Source organism: Pteronotus mesoamericanus, unplaced genomic scaffold (assembly GCF_021234165.1).
Source record: "Pteronotus mesoamericanus isolate MK-2021 breed Mesoamerican mustached bat unplaced genomic scaffold, CSHL_Meso_final scaffold_54, whole genome shotgun sequence".
Lineage (NCBI taxonomy): Eukaryota > Metazoa > Chordata > Mammalia > Chiroptera > Mormoopidae > Pteronotus > Pteronotus mesoamericanus.
In genome coordinates, this window is record NW_026555321.1 from 5,402,044 (window position 1) to 5,420,379 (window position 18,336).

General features: G+C 44.8%; 1 protein-coding gene across 1 annotated transcript in view; it reads left to right on the plus strand.

Annotated features, from left to right (window-relative positions):
* Positions 1-482: 482 nt before the first annotated feature.
* SUSD5 (sushi domain containing 5) overlaps positions 483-18,336 on the plus strand; it is a 28,701-nt gene continuing 10,847 nt past the window's right edge. Inside the window, exons 1-3 of the mRNA XM_054594910.1 lie at positions 483-588; positions 5,610-5,787; positions 10,376-10,494. Of these exons, the coding sequence (XP_054450885.1) occupies positions 498-588; positions 5,610-5,787; positions 10,376-10,494 (388 nt within the window). The 5' untranslated portion in view covers positions 483-497. The remainder of the gene's footprint in view (positions 589-5,609; positions 5,788-10,375; positions 10,495-18,336) is intronic.

Sequence of the window (18,336 nt, forward strand, 5' to 3'; positions counted from 1 at the left end):
GTGAAGAGGCAAACGACAGTTAGGAATCCGTTTTTTAACGGTCCTCCAGGCAGAGCTCGGCCTCTTAGACTGCGTCACCCTTTCGTCGTGAGTCCCCCAGGACGACGAGGGTTCCCTGAAGCCTCTGCTCCCCTCGCCTCCCCGCGCCCTCACCCTCCGCCCCGGCGGCGCCCTGCGAGCTCGCTGTCCGACGCAGCCTCTTTTGGCACAGAGGCCTCCAGGTGCCCAGCACGAAGGCGGAGCCCGGCTACAGCCGCCTCCCCGGCGCCACGGACAAGACCCCCGGGAGCTCGGGGCCCCAAGGCTGCGGCTCCGGCGTCCCCAGCCTCCCCGGCTGTCCGCGCTCCTCCCTCTCGGCGCGCCGGGCGCGAAGCCTGCGACGCGCGAGCAGAGCGCAGCGCGCAGAGCCGAGTGGCGCACGCTGGGCAGTGGCACAGGCAGCCCCGATCGCAGCCAGAGCCCTCACTCGAGCCCGCCAGCCCGTGGACGCCCAGACCATGGCTGCCGAGGGACCCGGCCCCCGCGCCCCGCTCTGGACGGCGGCCCTGTTCCTGCTCGGTCTGCCGCGCCTCTCCGTGCGGGCGGATGGTGAGTGTCCGCCGAGTGTCCGGGAGGCGGCGGGGGCCGGAGTGGTGCGTGGGGTCTGGGTGGGGAAAGCGAAGCTCGCTGGGGTGTCCATTCGGACGAGTCCGGAAAACCGCAAGCCTGGGAGGGAAGGAGGCGAGCGGCGGTCCGGCGACCCTGCGTCCTCTCCCGGCCCCCGGAGTTCCAGCTCGCCCAAACGCCCCCATTGTGCCCCTCAGCCTTTCTTTCCTCAGCACCGGAGGAAGCCAGAGCATTGGTCCTGCGGTCCCGCCGCGGGCTTTCCCTAGATCTCCATGAAAGGTCTTTACAATGAAATCACATCTGGAGTGCCCCAGAACCCCCTCTGCAGGGGGAGACTTTTTTTTCCACGTCTATTCAATGGGCTGGCTCCTGGCTGCAAGGCCAGTGATTAGAAGATTCCGTCGGTATTTTGGCTTGGTCCAGGAAGATCGGAAAGATGAGTGGGAATCAACTAGGCAAAGGCGAGAGGAGAGCGTCCTGGGTACAGGGAACAGCGCGTGCAAAGGCTCTGTGCTGTGAGTGGCAGGGGAAATGGGATACATGATAGAGCGGCTGGACCCAGGGTGCAAGGTGAAGACGTTGTTCGACGTGAGGCTAGAGATAGAGGTAAGGAATAGATTATGGCAGGTTTTGAAAATTGGCACACCATTTTTTGTTGTTGTTGTTGTTTATTTGTTTTCTGAACTGAATTCGGCTTTCAGTGCATCCCTTGATTAGCAAGATCACAGCCTTAGAGCCGCTGAATTTCGAAAAGTTAGCTCAGCTGTATTTTGATTTTGGAACAAAACCTCGTTGATTTGGTGCAGGAGGATCTGAAAGGAAAGAAACCAGCAGTTCTCATATCCAGGAGGGGTTTCTAGTAAACCCAAGCTTGAGACAGATTAGACTGATGAAGGAGAAGAATCCCTGGCTGATTTAGGATGCACTGTGTATTTTTAAATGTCTTTGCTATTTAGCAAACAATGTTGTGTGAAACTAGACGACGTGATAAAAAGAAACATGGTGGTTAGGGAAGGGGAAAGCAAGAAAAATCTCCAGATATTACCTCAGAATTTTTGGTGCTCTTTGTCCTAAGTGCTAGCTTGGAAATCTCTTTGCTCATAATTAAGAATGGATGTCTTATTTCTCTGTGTCCCAGAGAAAGGTTTAGAAAACATTTTTAACTTCAAATGCTCCTAGTGATCGCTGTTGATTTTTAATTGAGATATAATTCATGTAAAATGTACCAGTTTAAACGGTACAATTTGGTGGTTTCTAGTATATTCATGATATTATGCAACCGTCACCACTAATTCCTACAAAATTACTGTCATCCGAAAAGAAACCCCATAACTATTAGCAGTCAATCCACTGCTAATTCTTGTAATTTTTTTTTTGCCTGGTTGAGTCATAAAAATTAACTGATTTTAAAGACTGCAAGCAGAATAAATTGGAGCTGGTATTAACTGTTAAACAATGTATACTATTGTACCAATTTTAATTCCTTTTAAAGAACTATTTTTGCAACGTAGGAGGCTTTAGAGTGTCACCCCATTATAACTGCCTAAGTGCAATGCCAGGTGGGTATGGATCAATATTTTGTGCCTATCTGGCTGGATGTGGGCCATAGAAAATTGAAGGCAGAAATATCATTGGACAAGGAGATAGTAAGGACAGCACTCGAGCATGTTTCCTTGTTACTGCTTGCCAGAAATGCCTCCCTTTCTCCCTTCTCCTATCTCTCCGTCTCCTCTTCCCCAATGGAGAATTATGGGTACAGTCGCTTTCAAGAAACTCCATTTGCTGAGCTCCAACATTTAGGATAGTGCCATTGAAGAATTATAACCTATATTATGAAAGAATTCTTTTTTTAACTAACTATATGCTTAACTACCTCCATTTGCCGTATTTAGTTGTGTTCAACAGTAATGGAAGGAGGGAGAAAGAATGTTCAACTAAACTGTGATGTGTTTACACACATTTGAAGAGAGAGAATCAGAGTTATTAAAAACTCCATGGACTTATTTTAAAAAAAGTCAATGAGGTAAATTCAAATGAAAACATTTTGTTTACCTTTGACTAATTAGATAGGCATCTCATGCATAAAAGAGACCTACCACTGTACTTCTAAAATATTTTTGAAACTGAAAAATCTTCATATTAACTGAATACAAATTAACTATTTGGGTAGTGATTACAGGAAAAGATTCATTAATTCGACAGGTAATTTATTGCGCATCTACTATATGCTAGGTCCTATCCTTGCTGTTGAGGATAGAATGGTGGGGAGAAATAGGGCCTGCTATTAGAATCTAGTGGAAAAGAGTCATTAAGCAAATAATTATATGAATGAAAGGTGACACTGCAATTTTGATACATGGTAAGATTAAAGGATAGAGGTACTATGAGAACATATACTAGGAGATTTTGACTTGGTGGAAGAGAACCTGAAAGATGAGTAATATTAACTAGACAAAAAGGGGGAAGCAAGAGTGTTTGAGTAGAGAGCAGCGTGTGCAAAGGAACTGTGAGTGGCAGAGAAAATGGGACAGGGGGTAAGAGACAGAATGGCTGAAGCCAGGAGTCCAAGGTGTAAGTGGTTCAAGATGATGCTAGAAAATTGGTATGCATGCAATGATATGGGGCCAAGTTTTGTTTTAATTCAAAAAAGTCAAGGAAGTCATCACGTGGGCTTCAGTAGTAGAGTGACTGATCAGATTTGCATTTTGAAAAGATCACCCTGATTTTGAAGTGGGAGAATGGATGGAACCAGCAAGATTAGATATAGAAAAACCATATAGGATGCCATTTTAGTTGTCCAGGTGAGAGAGGGTTGGGTTGGAGAGGTGGATGGGTGAAGGGAAAGGGTCTGAACTGAAGAGAAGAATGTGAGTCATCGTGTAAGGATGGTCTTCAAGGCTGAGTGTGTGGTTGGAATGCTAGGGAAGGGTTTTAGTGAGGAAGGTGACTTAGAACTGAGCCCGGAGTGAGGGAAACAGACAATTACTGATTCTATGTTCTTGAAATATATTGGCCTATAATTTTTATTTCTTGTTATATTTTTGTCAGGTATTGACATCAGGGTTATAATGGTTTCTAAAATAAATCTGAAAGTTATTCCCTCCTCTGTTCTCTAAAAGGATTTCCATAAGGTGAGCTTTTTTTCGTTTGTTTGCTTTTTGGTTGGTTTTTTAATGTTTGGTAGGGAGGTCACGTATGTTTGAAGTTTTTCTTATGGAAAGATATTAAGTGATTAATTTAATTTGTTTAGTAGATAAAGGAATATTCAGATTTTCTTACTCATTTGTTTTGCTAAATTTGGTTTTTTAAGAAACTTGTCCAATTCATCTAAACTGTAAAAAGTTCTATCATACATCACATAATAATCTCTTACTACCTTGTCAGCATCCACGGAGTCTGTAATGATTCCCCTTTTGTTCTGGATATTGGTAATTTGTATTTTATCTTTTTTGTCTTGATCAATTTTGCTAAGGCTTTATCAACTTTATCATTCTTGAGAAAGAAGCAACTTTTGGCTTTATTTTCTCTATTAAGCATCTGCTTTCCATTTCACTGGCTTCTGCTCTATCTTTATTAATTCTTTCTTCTTATTCTTTTGAAGCTTTAATTTTCTTTTTCCGATGTTTTTGAGATAGAAATGTAAATAATTATCCACCACTTTTCTTCTGTAATATGAGCATTTGAGGCTATAACTTTCCCTTCAGTCCAACTTTAGTTTCTTCACAAGTTTTTGTCAATTAAGTAAAAATGTTGTGTTTCAGTTGTGGTTTCGACTTTGAACCCTTGGTTTATTTAGAAGTATATTTTGTCGTTTCCAGCCAACTGAGCCACCCGGCCGCGGCCCGGGTTTTCACTTTTATGCCCCTCGCTTAGAGGCTTGACCATCAAAACCTCAGTTTAAATTCATACCAATATTTTTCCAGATAGGTCAATGCTATTAATACAAAAGCGTCTTGGGGCGCATGTTCATTTCTCCAGGCAGGGCCGTCACGTTCGGTGATCCAGGCTGTGTACTGCATATTTCCACCAAGTCTAAGGGAGCAGCAGTCACCTACCGATATGGTTAATGTGAAAAGAAGTTGTCACTTTATTATAACTTTTGGTTCCAAAGCTGGATGATGATTATACTTATTAAAATAATTTTGTAGTAGATGACGGTCAAGTTGTCTTATTCTAATAAAATCAAGAGAGTATGATAATTTTGCTGACAGATGGAAGTGAAGTGTCTCCTTCTGACTTGGTTTTTTTCTTTCCTGCCTTTACCTTAAACTTCCCAGGACCACCCACGGTATGGCCTCATCCCTGCGGTCACTTCCTGGGGCCCCAGTGCTCCCTGCTGCTTCACGGTTTTCTTGCCTAAAGCTTCCTTGGCTTTTAGTGTCAGCTTTCACTCTGCCTGAATTCATGCTCCCATTTTACCCATTCTGCCACACGTGTTTGAGGCCCGCTCCATGCCCATGTACTGATGAGGCAGGAAGGGCACCCCAGACTTGGCCCCTGCCGTCTTGTCTGGTTGGGGCAAAATGGAGCAAACTGCCTTTGGGAAGGGCCTGATAACGCTTTGAGACAGTGGGGCAGAGAGAAAGGAACCAACCTGTTAGGTATGCAGTCACCCCAGGGCTGGGGCGGGGAAAGAAGGCAGAGGGAAGCTTGAATCAGTGCCTTGGACACCCAGGGACCCAACTCAGGGAAACTTAAGACACTGAGTTTGCCGCATAGTGTTTGTAAAACATCTTTTTTTTAAAAAGGAGTATTTGAAGGGCTTGTCCAGATAAACATGCCAGAGCGGATGGTAAATTTCTGTTTTTAAGAAGACAAGAGCAAAAAAAGGGAGGGCTGAAACACGGGTGTGATTGTCAACACCGAGTCCCAGGCGTGAGTGCCGGGGGCTAGTTGCGGCACTTGGCTCTTCGGCAAGTAGGGGTCTGCCGGGGAGCGAGCCCCGCTGAGTCCATCCCCGTGGATCCTGGAGTCAGCCCGTGTCCGTGCTTGTCCCCACACAGGGAAGCTCTTTTTGCTGGAGTCTCAGAATGGCTCTCGGGGGCTGGCGCTGGAGGAGGCCCGGCTTTCCTGCAGGAGCAGGGGTGCCCACCTGGTGTCTGCGGAGGAGCTGCAGAGGGTGGTCCAGGACTGCGCCCTCGCTGTGTGCGCCACGGGCTGGCTGGCGGACGGCACCCTGGGGTAAGTCAGGAGAGTCGCGCCAGCTGTCCTTGCAACTCACCCGGTCGCCCCCCGGGGCTTATGGGGGGGGGAGGGCGCTAAGTGATGGAGTCATTGACCTGCCAGGATAGGCCAGATGCAGTGGGCAGTGGCTTCCGGTGCACTCTTGGTCTGCGTTCTCACATAAAAAACATGTTTCTGGAGTTCTGTTAGTTTATTTCCCCGTGGCTTGGTGATTCTGAATTTCCTTATTAAATTACAAAAATAACACCTGTAAAAATGTCAAATAACACAGATACATATAAAGTACCAAGTGAGTTTCTCTCTTCTTCCCCACCTCAGAGACAATGACTCTTACCTGGTACATATTCTTTATCTGTTTTTCAATGTGGTTATGCCTCTGCATGCATGTGAATAGGAAAATGGTATGGAGGTTTTAAAAATGTAGCCAGAAAATGTTTCACTCTGCTCTTCCATTTGCATCGGGCACAGTGTAGTATTGCCTCAACCAATAGAATACAGCAGGGCAAATACTATGTGTCTTCTGAGATTTGGTCAGAGAAACCCATGCCTGGGTTTCTGAGCACACTCACTTTTGAGATGCCACATGAGAAGTCTAACTGTCCTGAGCCGGCCATGCTTGAGGAAGCCCAGACCAGACGGAGAGGCCCCAACTACCGTATTTTGCCATGTATAATGTGCACCCATGTGTTTGTGTGCTTTATACACAGAATTATTATACCCATGATATTGTTATGCCCATGTATAATGCGCATCCTTATTTTTCCCAAAAAAATTTGGGCAAAAAAGTATGCATTATGCACAGCAAAATACGGTGAGTCCTTTCCCCAGCAGCCCAGGCCAACAGCCGTCATTACCTGCCACCTGCAGTGTGAATGAAGATGCCTCCGGGTGATTCTAGCTGTCAGCTGTGGAGTTGTCTCCGCCTACGAGTCTCCCCAGCTCAGGGCCTTAGATGTTAAAGAACAGAGACAAGCCATTTCCTTTGTGCTCTGTCTGAGTTCTTGACCCATGGAATCCTTGTGGAGAAGTAATTCCCGTGTCCAGCTAGCAGAAAACTTCCCATTAGTGCTGCTAACTGCTGCCTTAGTCAGACTCAGAGAAGGCAGGAGCCATTCCACGGAGAAAGGAATGGGCTCCAGGAACTACTGTGGTAGATGATGACCCTCAAGATGTCTGGCTGGCAGAGGGCCATGGAAAACACACACAACCATGGGAACTCAGGTCTCCAGTGTGCCACTGGTGAAGCGGCAGTTGAGAAGAGAGGACAGCTGAGGCTCCATCCACAGCTCGTCAGTGAATCTGGAACCATGGCTCTCTCACCTTATATTTTTACATCCAGATTCCTAAATAGACAGGGCATGTCCCGTGCATGTATGATTCCATTATGTAGTCAAGTTTGGGTGTTTTTCATAACTCTGTTCCCATGATTGCATCAGATATCCAGGGTATCCAGAGATTCTGAACAGCTAGCTCGGAGCCAGGCTGAGGTCTCCCAGGCATTACAAGTCAGGACTGAGTCATTGGAAAGGTCCTTTCTCTCTGGGTTTGTTGTAAAGTCTTAAGACATCATAGTGGATCTCTATATTGCTACGACAATGGTTCTTTATAAAGCAAACATACTTACTTGATATGTTTACTACACAACATTAAAAATAGGTTTTCCATTTTTTTTTTAAGATTTATTTATTTATTTTTAGAGAGTGGGAAAGGGAGGGAGAAAGGGAGAGAAACATCAATGTGTGGTTATGTCTTGTGTGCCTCCTACTGGGGACCTGGCCCCCAGCCTAGGCCTGTGCCCCAACTAGGAATCCAATCGGCGATCCTTTGGTTTGCAGGCCGGCGCTCAATCCACTGAACCACACCAGCCAGGGCTAGGTTTTCCATTTTAATGTTACTGGAACCAAGAAGTATCTAACCATTAGTATGTACATTTCACTGTGGGTTTTTCCATCACATCCCCCCTCCCCACCAAAAACCAATTAGTCAATGCACAGTGCGTCTTGCAGTTGATGGCATAGTAGACACATAGTAGATATGGAGGTCTAGAGTGATGAATATAGAATTTGGGGCCACTTGTCTCCTCGGAGACTTTGCAAATTCTGTAAAAGGTGGCTGAAAAGCTGATTAGGTGTTCTGATAGCCTTGTGGGACAAGGAGAACAGAGATTTGAAGTCAGGTTTTGTGTGGGCGGGGGCCTGGGGAGTGCTTTTGCTTTGGGTTGGGACACTGCAAGGCTGTAAGGAAGCTGCAGGAAGTACATGGGCCTCAGAGGAGCTGTAGCTTAGCTTCAAATCCTCATAACTTAATCCCTGAATTTGGATTAAGATGGTACTAAATTCCAGTGTTCCAGATAGCAAGCAGAGATGATTTTAAAAATCATCTCTAGCCCTGGCTGGTATGGCTCAGTGGATTGAGTGTTGGCCTTTGAACTTAAGGGTTGCTCGTTTGGTTCCCAGTCTGGGCACATGCATGGGTTTCTGGCTAGGTCCCCATTTGGGGCATCTAAGAGGCATTCAGTCAATGTTTCTCTTCTTTTCTATCTCCCACCTTCCCCTCTCTCTAAAAATAAATAAATAAAATCTTTTAAAAAAATCTTTAAAAAATAAAAATAAAATAAAATCATCTCTAGAGGGAGGTAACACTATCTTAGGCAATTGAGTTCCACAAATAATTTTAGCAAGTATAGGGTTTGTCATACAATATAAAATAACCAGTCACATAAGAAGCTAAGGCAACAAGGAAAAAATAGCCAATAGAAACTCTAGATAATAGCATTGGTAGATGCAGCCTTGAAAATAACTCTTTATAATGTTCAGAGATACAGAAGTAAGAAGGAGAATTTTGGTAGAAGATTGAAAACTATAGAAATAACCAAATGGAAACTCTAGAAATGAAAACTACAATAACTGAAATTAAGAACTTAATAGATAGATCTAACAGCTGATTAAAAAGAGCCAAAGAGAAAATTAGTGAACTGGAAGACATTTCAGAGGAAGATATTCAGAATAAAGAACAGAAGGAAAAAGGATGAAAAACTTAGAAGAAAAAAAGGCAAAGAAGATGCATGTGATTGGAATTCCAAAAGAAGAGAAGGAAAATGGAACAAAAGCAATATGAGACTTATCCACAACTGAAGAAAAACATCCAGGCACAAACTCAAGAAGCCCTGCAAAACCCAAGTAGGACAAACAAAAAATTCACAACTTGGTGCAAAGAAATTCGCAACTTGGTACATCATGACAAAACTGATCAGACTCAAATATGAAGAAAAAATATTAAAAGTAATAAGAAAAAAAGTACTTTAAAGGAGCAACAATGTAAGGCCAACGACAATCGAATGATACCTTCAAAGTGCTAAAAAACAAATTACTGCCATTCTAGAATTCTATACTCAGCAAGGATGTTTTTCAAGAATGAAGATTAAGACGTTTTCCATATATATATATAAAAGTTGAGAAAATTAATTATATCAGACTTGCACTAAAAGAAACATTAAAGGCAGGAGGAAAATAATTACAGGTGGAAGGCTGCAAATACAAAAAAAAAGATGAAAGAGTAAATGGGGAATAAACTCAAGTTACATAATTCCATAAAGCAGTAGTAATAATACTAAACACTAAAAAATGGCATATCAGTCAGGAAATACTTTAAGTACGTTAATAGATAGTATTTTAATTATCTTAAGTTGTGTCAATGTTAATAGATAATATTTTAATTATCTTAAGTTGTGTCATTGAGGAAGATGGTAAAAGTAATATTAAATTTTAGTAAGTTGAGGAAATATTATAACTTCTGGGGTAACCACTAAAAAAGTACTAAAAGGATATATAACTTCCTAACCATTAGAGAGGAAAGGAGAATGCCAAAAAAAAGAATTAAGACAAAATAGGGGAAGCAAAAGAAAGGAAGGAAGAAAGGAAGAAAAAATGGGTAGAACTAATAGAAAAATGGCAGATTTAAATTCAAAGCCTATGGGATTAAATTAAGTAGATGAGATACTCCAATTAGAAAACAAAGATTATCAGATGAATTTTTAGAAATTCTACTACTTGCTGTTTACAAAAGATATCTCTAAATAAATCATAGGACAAAAATAAATTATGCTGGAAATTAGCATATAAGTAGAACTGAATAATATTAAATATATCATACTCAAACCCAGGGGATGCTACTAAAGCTATACCTAGAGGAAAATGTGAAAAGATAAATGTTAGTGTTTAAAGAGGAAAAAGGCTTAAGATTCATAAACTAACAATTCATTTTAAAAAATGAAAAAGAACACAAAACAAACCCCCGCAAGAAGAGCAGAATTTTATGAAATAAAATGCAAAGAGATACTAGAAGAGATCAACAATGTATTTATTGTCTCTGAAACTTGAATTCATACAGATGACCTCAAGTTGAGCACCCCCTCTTCTTCCTAATTTTAGACCTCTGTTGGGGAGAGAGTTCTCATACGGATGCTTTCAGCCCAAGCTCCTGAATCAGAGAAATCTCTGCTGATTTGAAGCTGACAGCAGAAAAGAATGTTCTTTCCCGTTTTTAGTTCGTGCTCCTAACCCAGTGTCCTCTTTGTCTCTTTCAGGACAACCGTGTGTAGCAAAGGGAGTGGTGAACAGCAAATCATGAGAGCTGTCGATGTGAGAATTGAGAGCAACCCGGCTCCCGGTGGCACATACAGTGCCCTTTGCATGAAGGATGAAGGTCAGTGCCAGAGCCTTTGGAAAGGTTCCGCAGCGTGTGCTTGTGGGGGTTGCCCTCTTAAGTTGCGTTCTCTTGAAGCGACCCTTCAGGATGAGGATTCACTGAACATGGTGCACCAGGGGACTTCCTAAGAAAAGCCAACAGGAGCATGGTTCAGTGGACAGGGGAAGGAAGCAGACCAAGCAACGGGGAAACACAAAGCAGAGTCCACGGTGGTGTTGAGGTGGGGGGTAACTTTGGCTGCCTCCCACAGGGGATCTCTGGAGACAGTGTGGCTCACCATAGTTTTATGGATCAGGTGTAGGGGAGAACCTGTCAGCCATTGGGTAAGAGCTGCTTCAGGGAGATGTAAATTTCCAGGGTCTTTTGGTTCTTGATGTGCACAGGCAAAGAGTTCCAGTAGCCCGAGGCCCACACTCCAAGATGCATGGGTGCCCACCAGGAGCCCCCAAACATGGGCATGCGAAAGGTATCTAGGGAATATGGGCAACACCTGGCCCTGCCTGCAACAGGCGCGGATACAACATACCCTCCGTCTCTTTCCACGGTAGACAGCACGCTGTAGAGGAAAACAATCCTTTTCCCCCACATGGAACTGTATATGATTTAGGAAACTGATCCTAGGAAGGAAAATTCAACTTCCTCCTGGGATATCAGCTGAGAGAGGAGAAAACCATAAAGCAGTCACCAGGACAGCATGTCATGTGCCCCAAAGTCAGTCCACCTTCAATATCAGAAACACAAGCTGTTCAAAGAGGACGTTCAGGCCGATGGAGGGAAAGCAGCCACTTCCCCTTCAGTCACAGACGTCAGCCCGGGTCCTGCTTCGCTGTGCACTGGTCTCATCTGGGAAGTTTTAAGAAATACTGATGCTTGCGTGCCAGCCCTGGAGAATCGGATATAAATGTTTTGGACATTGGGGTTTTTTAAAGCTCCCTGGTGATTTTAACATGCAGCCCAGTTTGAGGGCTACTTCTCTACAGCAGAGTTTCCCAAATCTCTCTAATGATAAGCAATACCAGATAAACTTGTTAGAAATACAAACCCTCAGGCCACATCCCAGAGGCACCAAATTCTACTCTCCAGGGAAGGGGTCAGAGGAGAGAGTAAGTCAAGGAGCCACAGTGGGGCGGTAAGGCCCTGGCTGGTGCTTGTTAGAGGCTTGTTCTGCTGCGGGGGTCTTCCTCCAGGGAGCGTCCTGAAGTTGCTGATTGCTATGGAAGAGTGTTGGGAGTCTCTTGATACCGTCTGTCCAATCAAGTGAGTGAAAAATGTGCCCTTGTTCAGGAAAGGCCTGGGGAGAACAATGTACATGGGTTTTTTAAAATATATTTTATTTATTTACTTTTAGAGAGAAGGGGGAGGGAGAAAGAGAGAGAGAGAAACACCCTCTCAAACACCCCAAAAACCCAGGCATGTGCCCTGACTGGGAAACTGACAACCGTTTGGTCCACAGGTTGGTGCTCAATCCACTAAACCACACCAGCCAGGGCCGTGGTTTGTTTTTTTAGATCACGTAAGTAAATTAAATGATGCCCTGAATCCCAAACATCAGCAAAGGTTCAGATCCCTGAGGGAGACAAGACAGAGCCAGGAGAAAAACAGCATAACCTTGGTTCTTCGGTGATCTCAAGTGAGCATGCAGGGCTTCTGATAAATAAGAGGTACCAGTTAGCTTTTGCTGTGTAACATATCATCCCAAAGGCAGTGGCTTATTTCATTCACTTTTTTTTCTCACCAGCAAATTGTTTTTCTGCTGGTCTCGGCTGGGCTCATTCATGAGTCTGCCATCCGTTGTCAGTCAAGTGGCCTTACTTCTGGAGTGGGCTGGCTGCTGGCTCGCATGGTGGGGGTGACTGAACTTTGTGTTTCTCATCATCCAGCAGGATGGCCTGGGCTTCCTACCTCACAGGCCCTTAAACAGGCTGTGTGTAGGCAACTGTGTGCCCCTTTTATCCAGCATTGATAAATAATTGATAATTGTTGCGCAGGAAGCCAGAGGTAAAAAAACTTCCAAGGTCAAAGCCTGGATGGTGACTCCAAAATTGAGTAATTGCCAAACTGATGTGATGCGTCTCCTGATATACTGGACTTAGAAACACAACTTCAGTTCAGTAGTGTTTCTGCCCACATGCATAACTATGACGAAATATTAGCCAAACTCAAAATAAGAACATCCTGTAAAATGACTGGCCTATACTCTTTTAAAAAATGTTTAGGGATAAGAAAGACAAAGAAAGAGTAAGCAACTGTTCTAGATTAAAATAGAATACAAAGATGACAACAAAATGAAATGCGTGATCCTGGATTATATCCTGGACCAGGAGAAAATAGCTGTAATTGATGAAATCTGAATACAGATTATGAATTAGATAATAGTATTGTATTAATGCTTAAATTTTCCTGATTTTGATAACTGTATTGCAGTTATGTAGGAGGATGTCCTTTTTCTTGGAAATACATTCCAAGGTTTTTAGGGACAAAGGGACATCATATCTACAACTTACTCTCACGTGGCTCAGAAAAGAATTACATGTATAGATACACATATATATATTCATGTAATATTCTCTCTCTATAGATATCAGTATCAGTACATGTCTGTACCTCTCTATCTATCTATTGAGAACAACGTTAAAGCAAATGGGGCAGAGTAAAAACACATTGGTGAATCTGGATAAAGAGTTTTATGGGAATTCCTTATTCCTTAAACTTTTCCTGTAACTTTGAGATTATATAAAAATAAGAAACTTCAAAAAAAGAAATGATCTACCTACTCCTCCAAAAAAAAAAAAAAAAAGCAACAATCACAACAACACGAATAAAAACACCCCCAAAATGCCCGAGTTGTGGGGATCCGATGTGTGGAGCAAATTCACACGGTGCGTGTGGATCATTTGAGTCAAAGCGCTGAAGACCCCCGCGTCCCAGAGCGGTCAGCCTGGGCCTTGCCTTGCGTCCCGCCACCTCCAGGTCAGCAGGGAGGGGCTGCTTGGGGAAGAGTGGAGTCTTAGTCCTCCAGGCCTGGTTTGAGAGAGGTTTCAGGTGGGCCATGATGGGGCCCAGGAGGGCGTGCTGAGATGGGAGTAGGGGCAGAAGGCTCCTTCCTCTTGGGCTTTCTGGAAAAGCAGTTTGGATTCGCAAGGATGCTCAGGGAGAGCCCTGTCCCTGCTCCTCTGCCCTTCTCCCTTTAGAAGGGGCATGTGAACCGCTCCCACATGGCCCTCCGCTCTGCTCGGGGAGCCTCGGTTGACAGTGCAGTCAGCAGGGAAACCTGAGTGCTGAAGGAAGGTGTCGCGTGTCCTAGCAGAAGCTGAGAGCAGGTGGTTCCTTGGGGTTCCTGCAGGAGTGTACGTGAGGCCTGGCTCAACACCTCCCAGAGACGAAGTATAGTCTCCCCAGGTTGCCTTTCTCCCGACGATGCTTCCCGTGCTCCTTAGCTCTGTGTGTGCAAACTCCAAAAACGGTAGGCGGGTGCCTTCGAGAGAGCCCAGAAGGAAAACAGAGCCCGGGGAACATTCATCATGAATGTAGACTTTTCTCATTTTCCTTCCAGTACTTTTGTCTCACTGAGAGTGAATTTCCAGTCCTGTGGTGATCTCACTTAAACTAATAAGTGAAGTTATTTTTAACCAACTGGATGCTGATGAAATAAGCTGCCTCCACTTGGGTTCCCTGGCTCTGCTTCTCTTGGCAGCTTGTTAGGGGTCGACGGCGTGGGGTCTGGAGTGTGCCCAAAAGCTTCACTCCGGGTGTGCTTCTGTCTCCCACCCCTCTCAAGCCAGGGCTGGCTGGGCTGCTGTGCCCCACCAGCCCCCCTCACCTACCCCACCTCCTTAGCACTGCCTTCCACTGCCCTTGCATACTCAGCCATTGCCGATACTTCCCTTAAAAACAGGAATGGAATCATTCCCTTCCTTTGTCATCAAGACGAGAGCTGGAGGCTCATCTTGAGAGCGATCAGGAGATTTTGAGAGGAGCCAAGTCCCAGGTCATCCTGGAGGAGCCCCCCGACTCTGTGCCTCAGGATTGGCTTTGGGGAAATTCTTTGGCTGCAACCAGGTGACTGGGACAAATTGCAGTGCTCTGAACACCTGATAGAACTTATTTAGTTCAGGGTCTCCTGAGGGAGTGTGGAACATTCTGAGCTCATTACCATTGACCTGGCATTGGCAATTTGTTTATTCATCCAGGGTAACCCAAAGTCCAGTGCTCAGACTTGTGGGTGATTCAGATGAATGGATGGATGGGTAGGTAGGTAGGTAGACAGACAGATAGACAGGCAGCTGGATGAGAGAGCTCGCTCCCACCCTCAAGGACATGACGGTGTATAAGGATAAGTAAGAGATGAATGTGTTTCCATGACACGAAGGAGGAGGGTAATTATGGAGACTTCACGAGGCAATGGCAGTTGGGGTGGAATTTGAAGATTTTGTTTCCGGAAATAGCTGTTAGGGAAGGGAGGAGAGGACATTGCAGACAGAAGTCACGATGGTTTGGGGAGACTGGTTCTGGGCGAGCTGCGGTCCTGGTGCTTCCGGAGAGTGGGCTGGACTCGGAACATCCCCAGTGGCTCGAGTGGGTCCCCAGGGCAGCGCGAATCATCCCCATCACAGCCAGCAGTGAGGTCCCTCCTCGGCCACTCAAGAGCCAGGCCTGGACAGCACCAGGTCTGGCTTCCCCAGGACCGAGTTTTCTTTTCCAAAAACCTGGGCGACGTCAGTCCTGGTGCACAGTCAGTTCCCAGGAACACAGAGTGTCTGAGTGGCCAGAGCAATGGTGCCTCTGGGTCCATGTCCTGATGGGCCTTATGAACCCCTTTGCTCTGCCTCTCCTCCCTCACTTCCTGTTCAGCCGTTCTGTGTTTCACTATATTTGGTTTGAGGGAACTGGACATTCAGTTACCATCATTACTTAAAGAATGATTCAAAAGACCATCAGTCTCCAACTTCGGGAATGGAACTCATGTTTACATGTGTCTCTGAAGTTCTGGGCACGTAATGGGCACCGGGCAAGGCATACGCTCATTTAATTCTGCTAACAACCTAGTGAGATAGGTTTCACCAGCTCCATTTTATATTTTTAATATATTTTCTAATTATAAACATGAACATGTGGTCATTGTAGTAGAAAGTGTAAAGAAAATTAAAATCACTCATAATCAGTGAAGATGTAGAACATTTTCTTCTACCCCAGAGAGTTCCCCGGAGCCCTTTTCCACAAATGCCCCTCCCTTCCCTATACCAGCAGAGCCAGAGGTGGTGTCTATTTTGATTGCCATCACCATATATTAATTTAGCCTGGTGTTGAGAGTGCAGTAGTGATCTAGAGCTGTCGAGCTCCAACGATAGTCCCTGGACCAGTACTATTCACATCACCTGGGAAGGTATTATAAATGCAAGTTCTTGGGCCCTAACGTTGACCTACTGACTCAGAAACTCAAAAACACAACCGTGTGAGAGTGTGTGTGTGTGTGTGTGTGTGTGTGTGTGTGTTACAAGTCCTTAAGGGGATTCTGATACACAGTGGAGTTTGAGAAGCAGTGAATGGGGAGTTTGAGAACAAATGATAAAAATGGGTGGAATGGAGAGAACAATGCTGGTTGTGAACTGAGTGGAGTAAGGTGGGAGGGGGCTGGGCAGGTGGGCACCAAAGGTAACTTCTTTGTATAGCTTAGGTAACACCAAAAGGAAGGAGAGCTCAAGCATTTGTGTTGGAATTCCTCCCCCCCCTTGGTTTGGGAAATAATAATGGGGGTTTGCAGGCTCTTCTTTAGAACTTAAAATGTCATGATGGAAGTCGTAAGATTCCTCAAAATAAAAGCATCAACTTTTATACATGTTCCAGACTCTGGAAACGGGTTGTCAGAAGCTCTGAATCGCAAGCAAATGCACCCTTTGGAATTGAAAATGAGTCATTTAAAGAAAAGAAAGAAAATGAGTCATTGTTCATTGATACTATTTGTTTGCAAGACAAGATCTCATAAAATCTCTTTCCTTGGGAGGGAAAATAATCGAGATTGCTCTTTCTGTCGACACTATTGAAACCCAGCCCTTGAGAAGTCCTCCAACCCCAATCCCTACCTGTGGAATAATTGAGAATAGCAGTGAAGACCGCCCAAATGTAAGTTTCCCTAAAGGGGAGAAGAGGGCCCAGGTATATAGCCAGCTGTTTTCCACAGCTCCCTCGTGAGGTCAAAGATGGGAAGGTTAGTGAACGGGACTAATTCAAGTTGCACCTGGACATGGGTGGGGGTTCTTGGCGGGCACTTGGTCGTCCTAAGGCGTGGAACTGTTGTCTTGGAGCCTCTGAAGTCCCACCACCTAAGATGCAGTGTGTTTCCTCTCTTGGACATTTGTGGGAAATCCAGACACATATGGTGTGTGTGCCCAGACTCTCAGGAGCGTTATTGCGGTTTTCCTGAGCCAGAATCTAGCCGGGGCCATTCTGGAAATCACATCTGAGGGGTAAGGTCCCAGGAGTCCGATAGGGTGTGAATTTGGCCTGAAGCTCCCCTTTACTCTCAAAACAGTTACCCTGCTCCTGGATTTTCCTTTCCAAAGATTTGGTGTTGAGTTCCACAGATAGAGCTCTGAGGGGATGAAAGTATTTACTCGTTCTTTGATAGTGACAGATGAAGAGCCTACAGTTTCCCGAAACTAGATCCTGGTACGAGGAGAAAAGACGGGGACACCCAGCGTGAGGTATAGGCAGCGGGGGATGGTAGAGACAGAGACGGAGCCTTTTGCCCCTGAGATACCAGCTGGCACTTGGCCCAGCCTTATTTGACTGAGGCTCATGACTTTGGTCCATTCACCTCAGGATGCCCTGCTCAGACCCAGTGAGGCCAGGGATAATGCCTCTCTGCTCAGTGGGGTGCCCCTGGATTTGTGGCAACTTTCAGATGGCTGCCTGTCCCGACGTGCCACATAGATGAAATAAGTGGTTGGTCTCCTGGGCTACAGTCAAGACAGTTTTGGTTCAAGAGCAACATTCTGTGCTGACTTCCTAAAGTACAGCCACACCCTTTTCCATTCAAAAATCTCTCCAGTAAAAGAACACACACAGGAATGGCTCTCTTTGAGAAAGTGCCACCCAAACTACTAGCTGGGAGGCCACTCGAAGTAGCTTAACGCACAAGTGTTTTCTATTTTCATCCTTTCTTAGCGTATCTTCTTTTAAGCAATATGCTTCTTAGGTAATTTGACTACGTAAGGGCTAAACGCTTTCCTGTCCAACATAAAAACTTTGAAGAGGAAATTTGAATTTCAAATTATTTCCTTTTCAAAAAAAGGTCTCACTACATCACTTTGATGCAGCAATTCACTTTCTAGAAGTTTTTTCCAAAATGAAATAAGGTATGTACAAAAATGTCCACATGAGCTCTTCATTGTAGTGTTGTTTATAATAGTGAAAACTTGGAATCAATATAAATGTCAGTGTAATGATTAAATAATATGTGCTATAATGTTGCCCTTCAAAGGGCTGAGGTAATTTATAGTTTTAATGTGGAAAGACCTTTAAAATATTAGGGGAAAAATCACTTGGAGTTTCTGGTCTCACACATGAGGAAGGACATTGAATCAATAATTAATAACCAAAACAGAAAGCACCAGGCATAAGAACTGTGGACGGGGCTCACTTACAGCAAAGACTGACCTTTGCTACCGAAGCTGTGGGCCTGGGCTGTGACTCCCTGCCATGCCTACCCCGTTAGGGATTTGCGATCAGACCGCCCCGTGTGGTTACTTTTGGTCACTAAGTTTGTAAGGCCTGTCATGTGGGCCCCCTGAGCCCGTCGGGTTTATTGCATTGCCCCTTTTTTATACACACCAGTAAAAA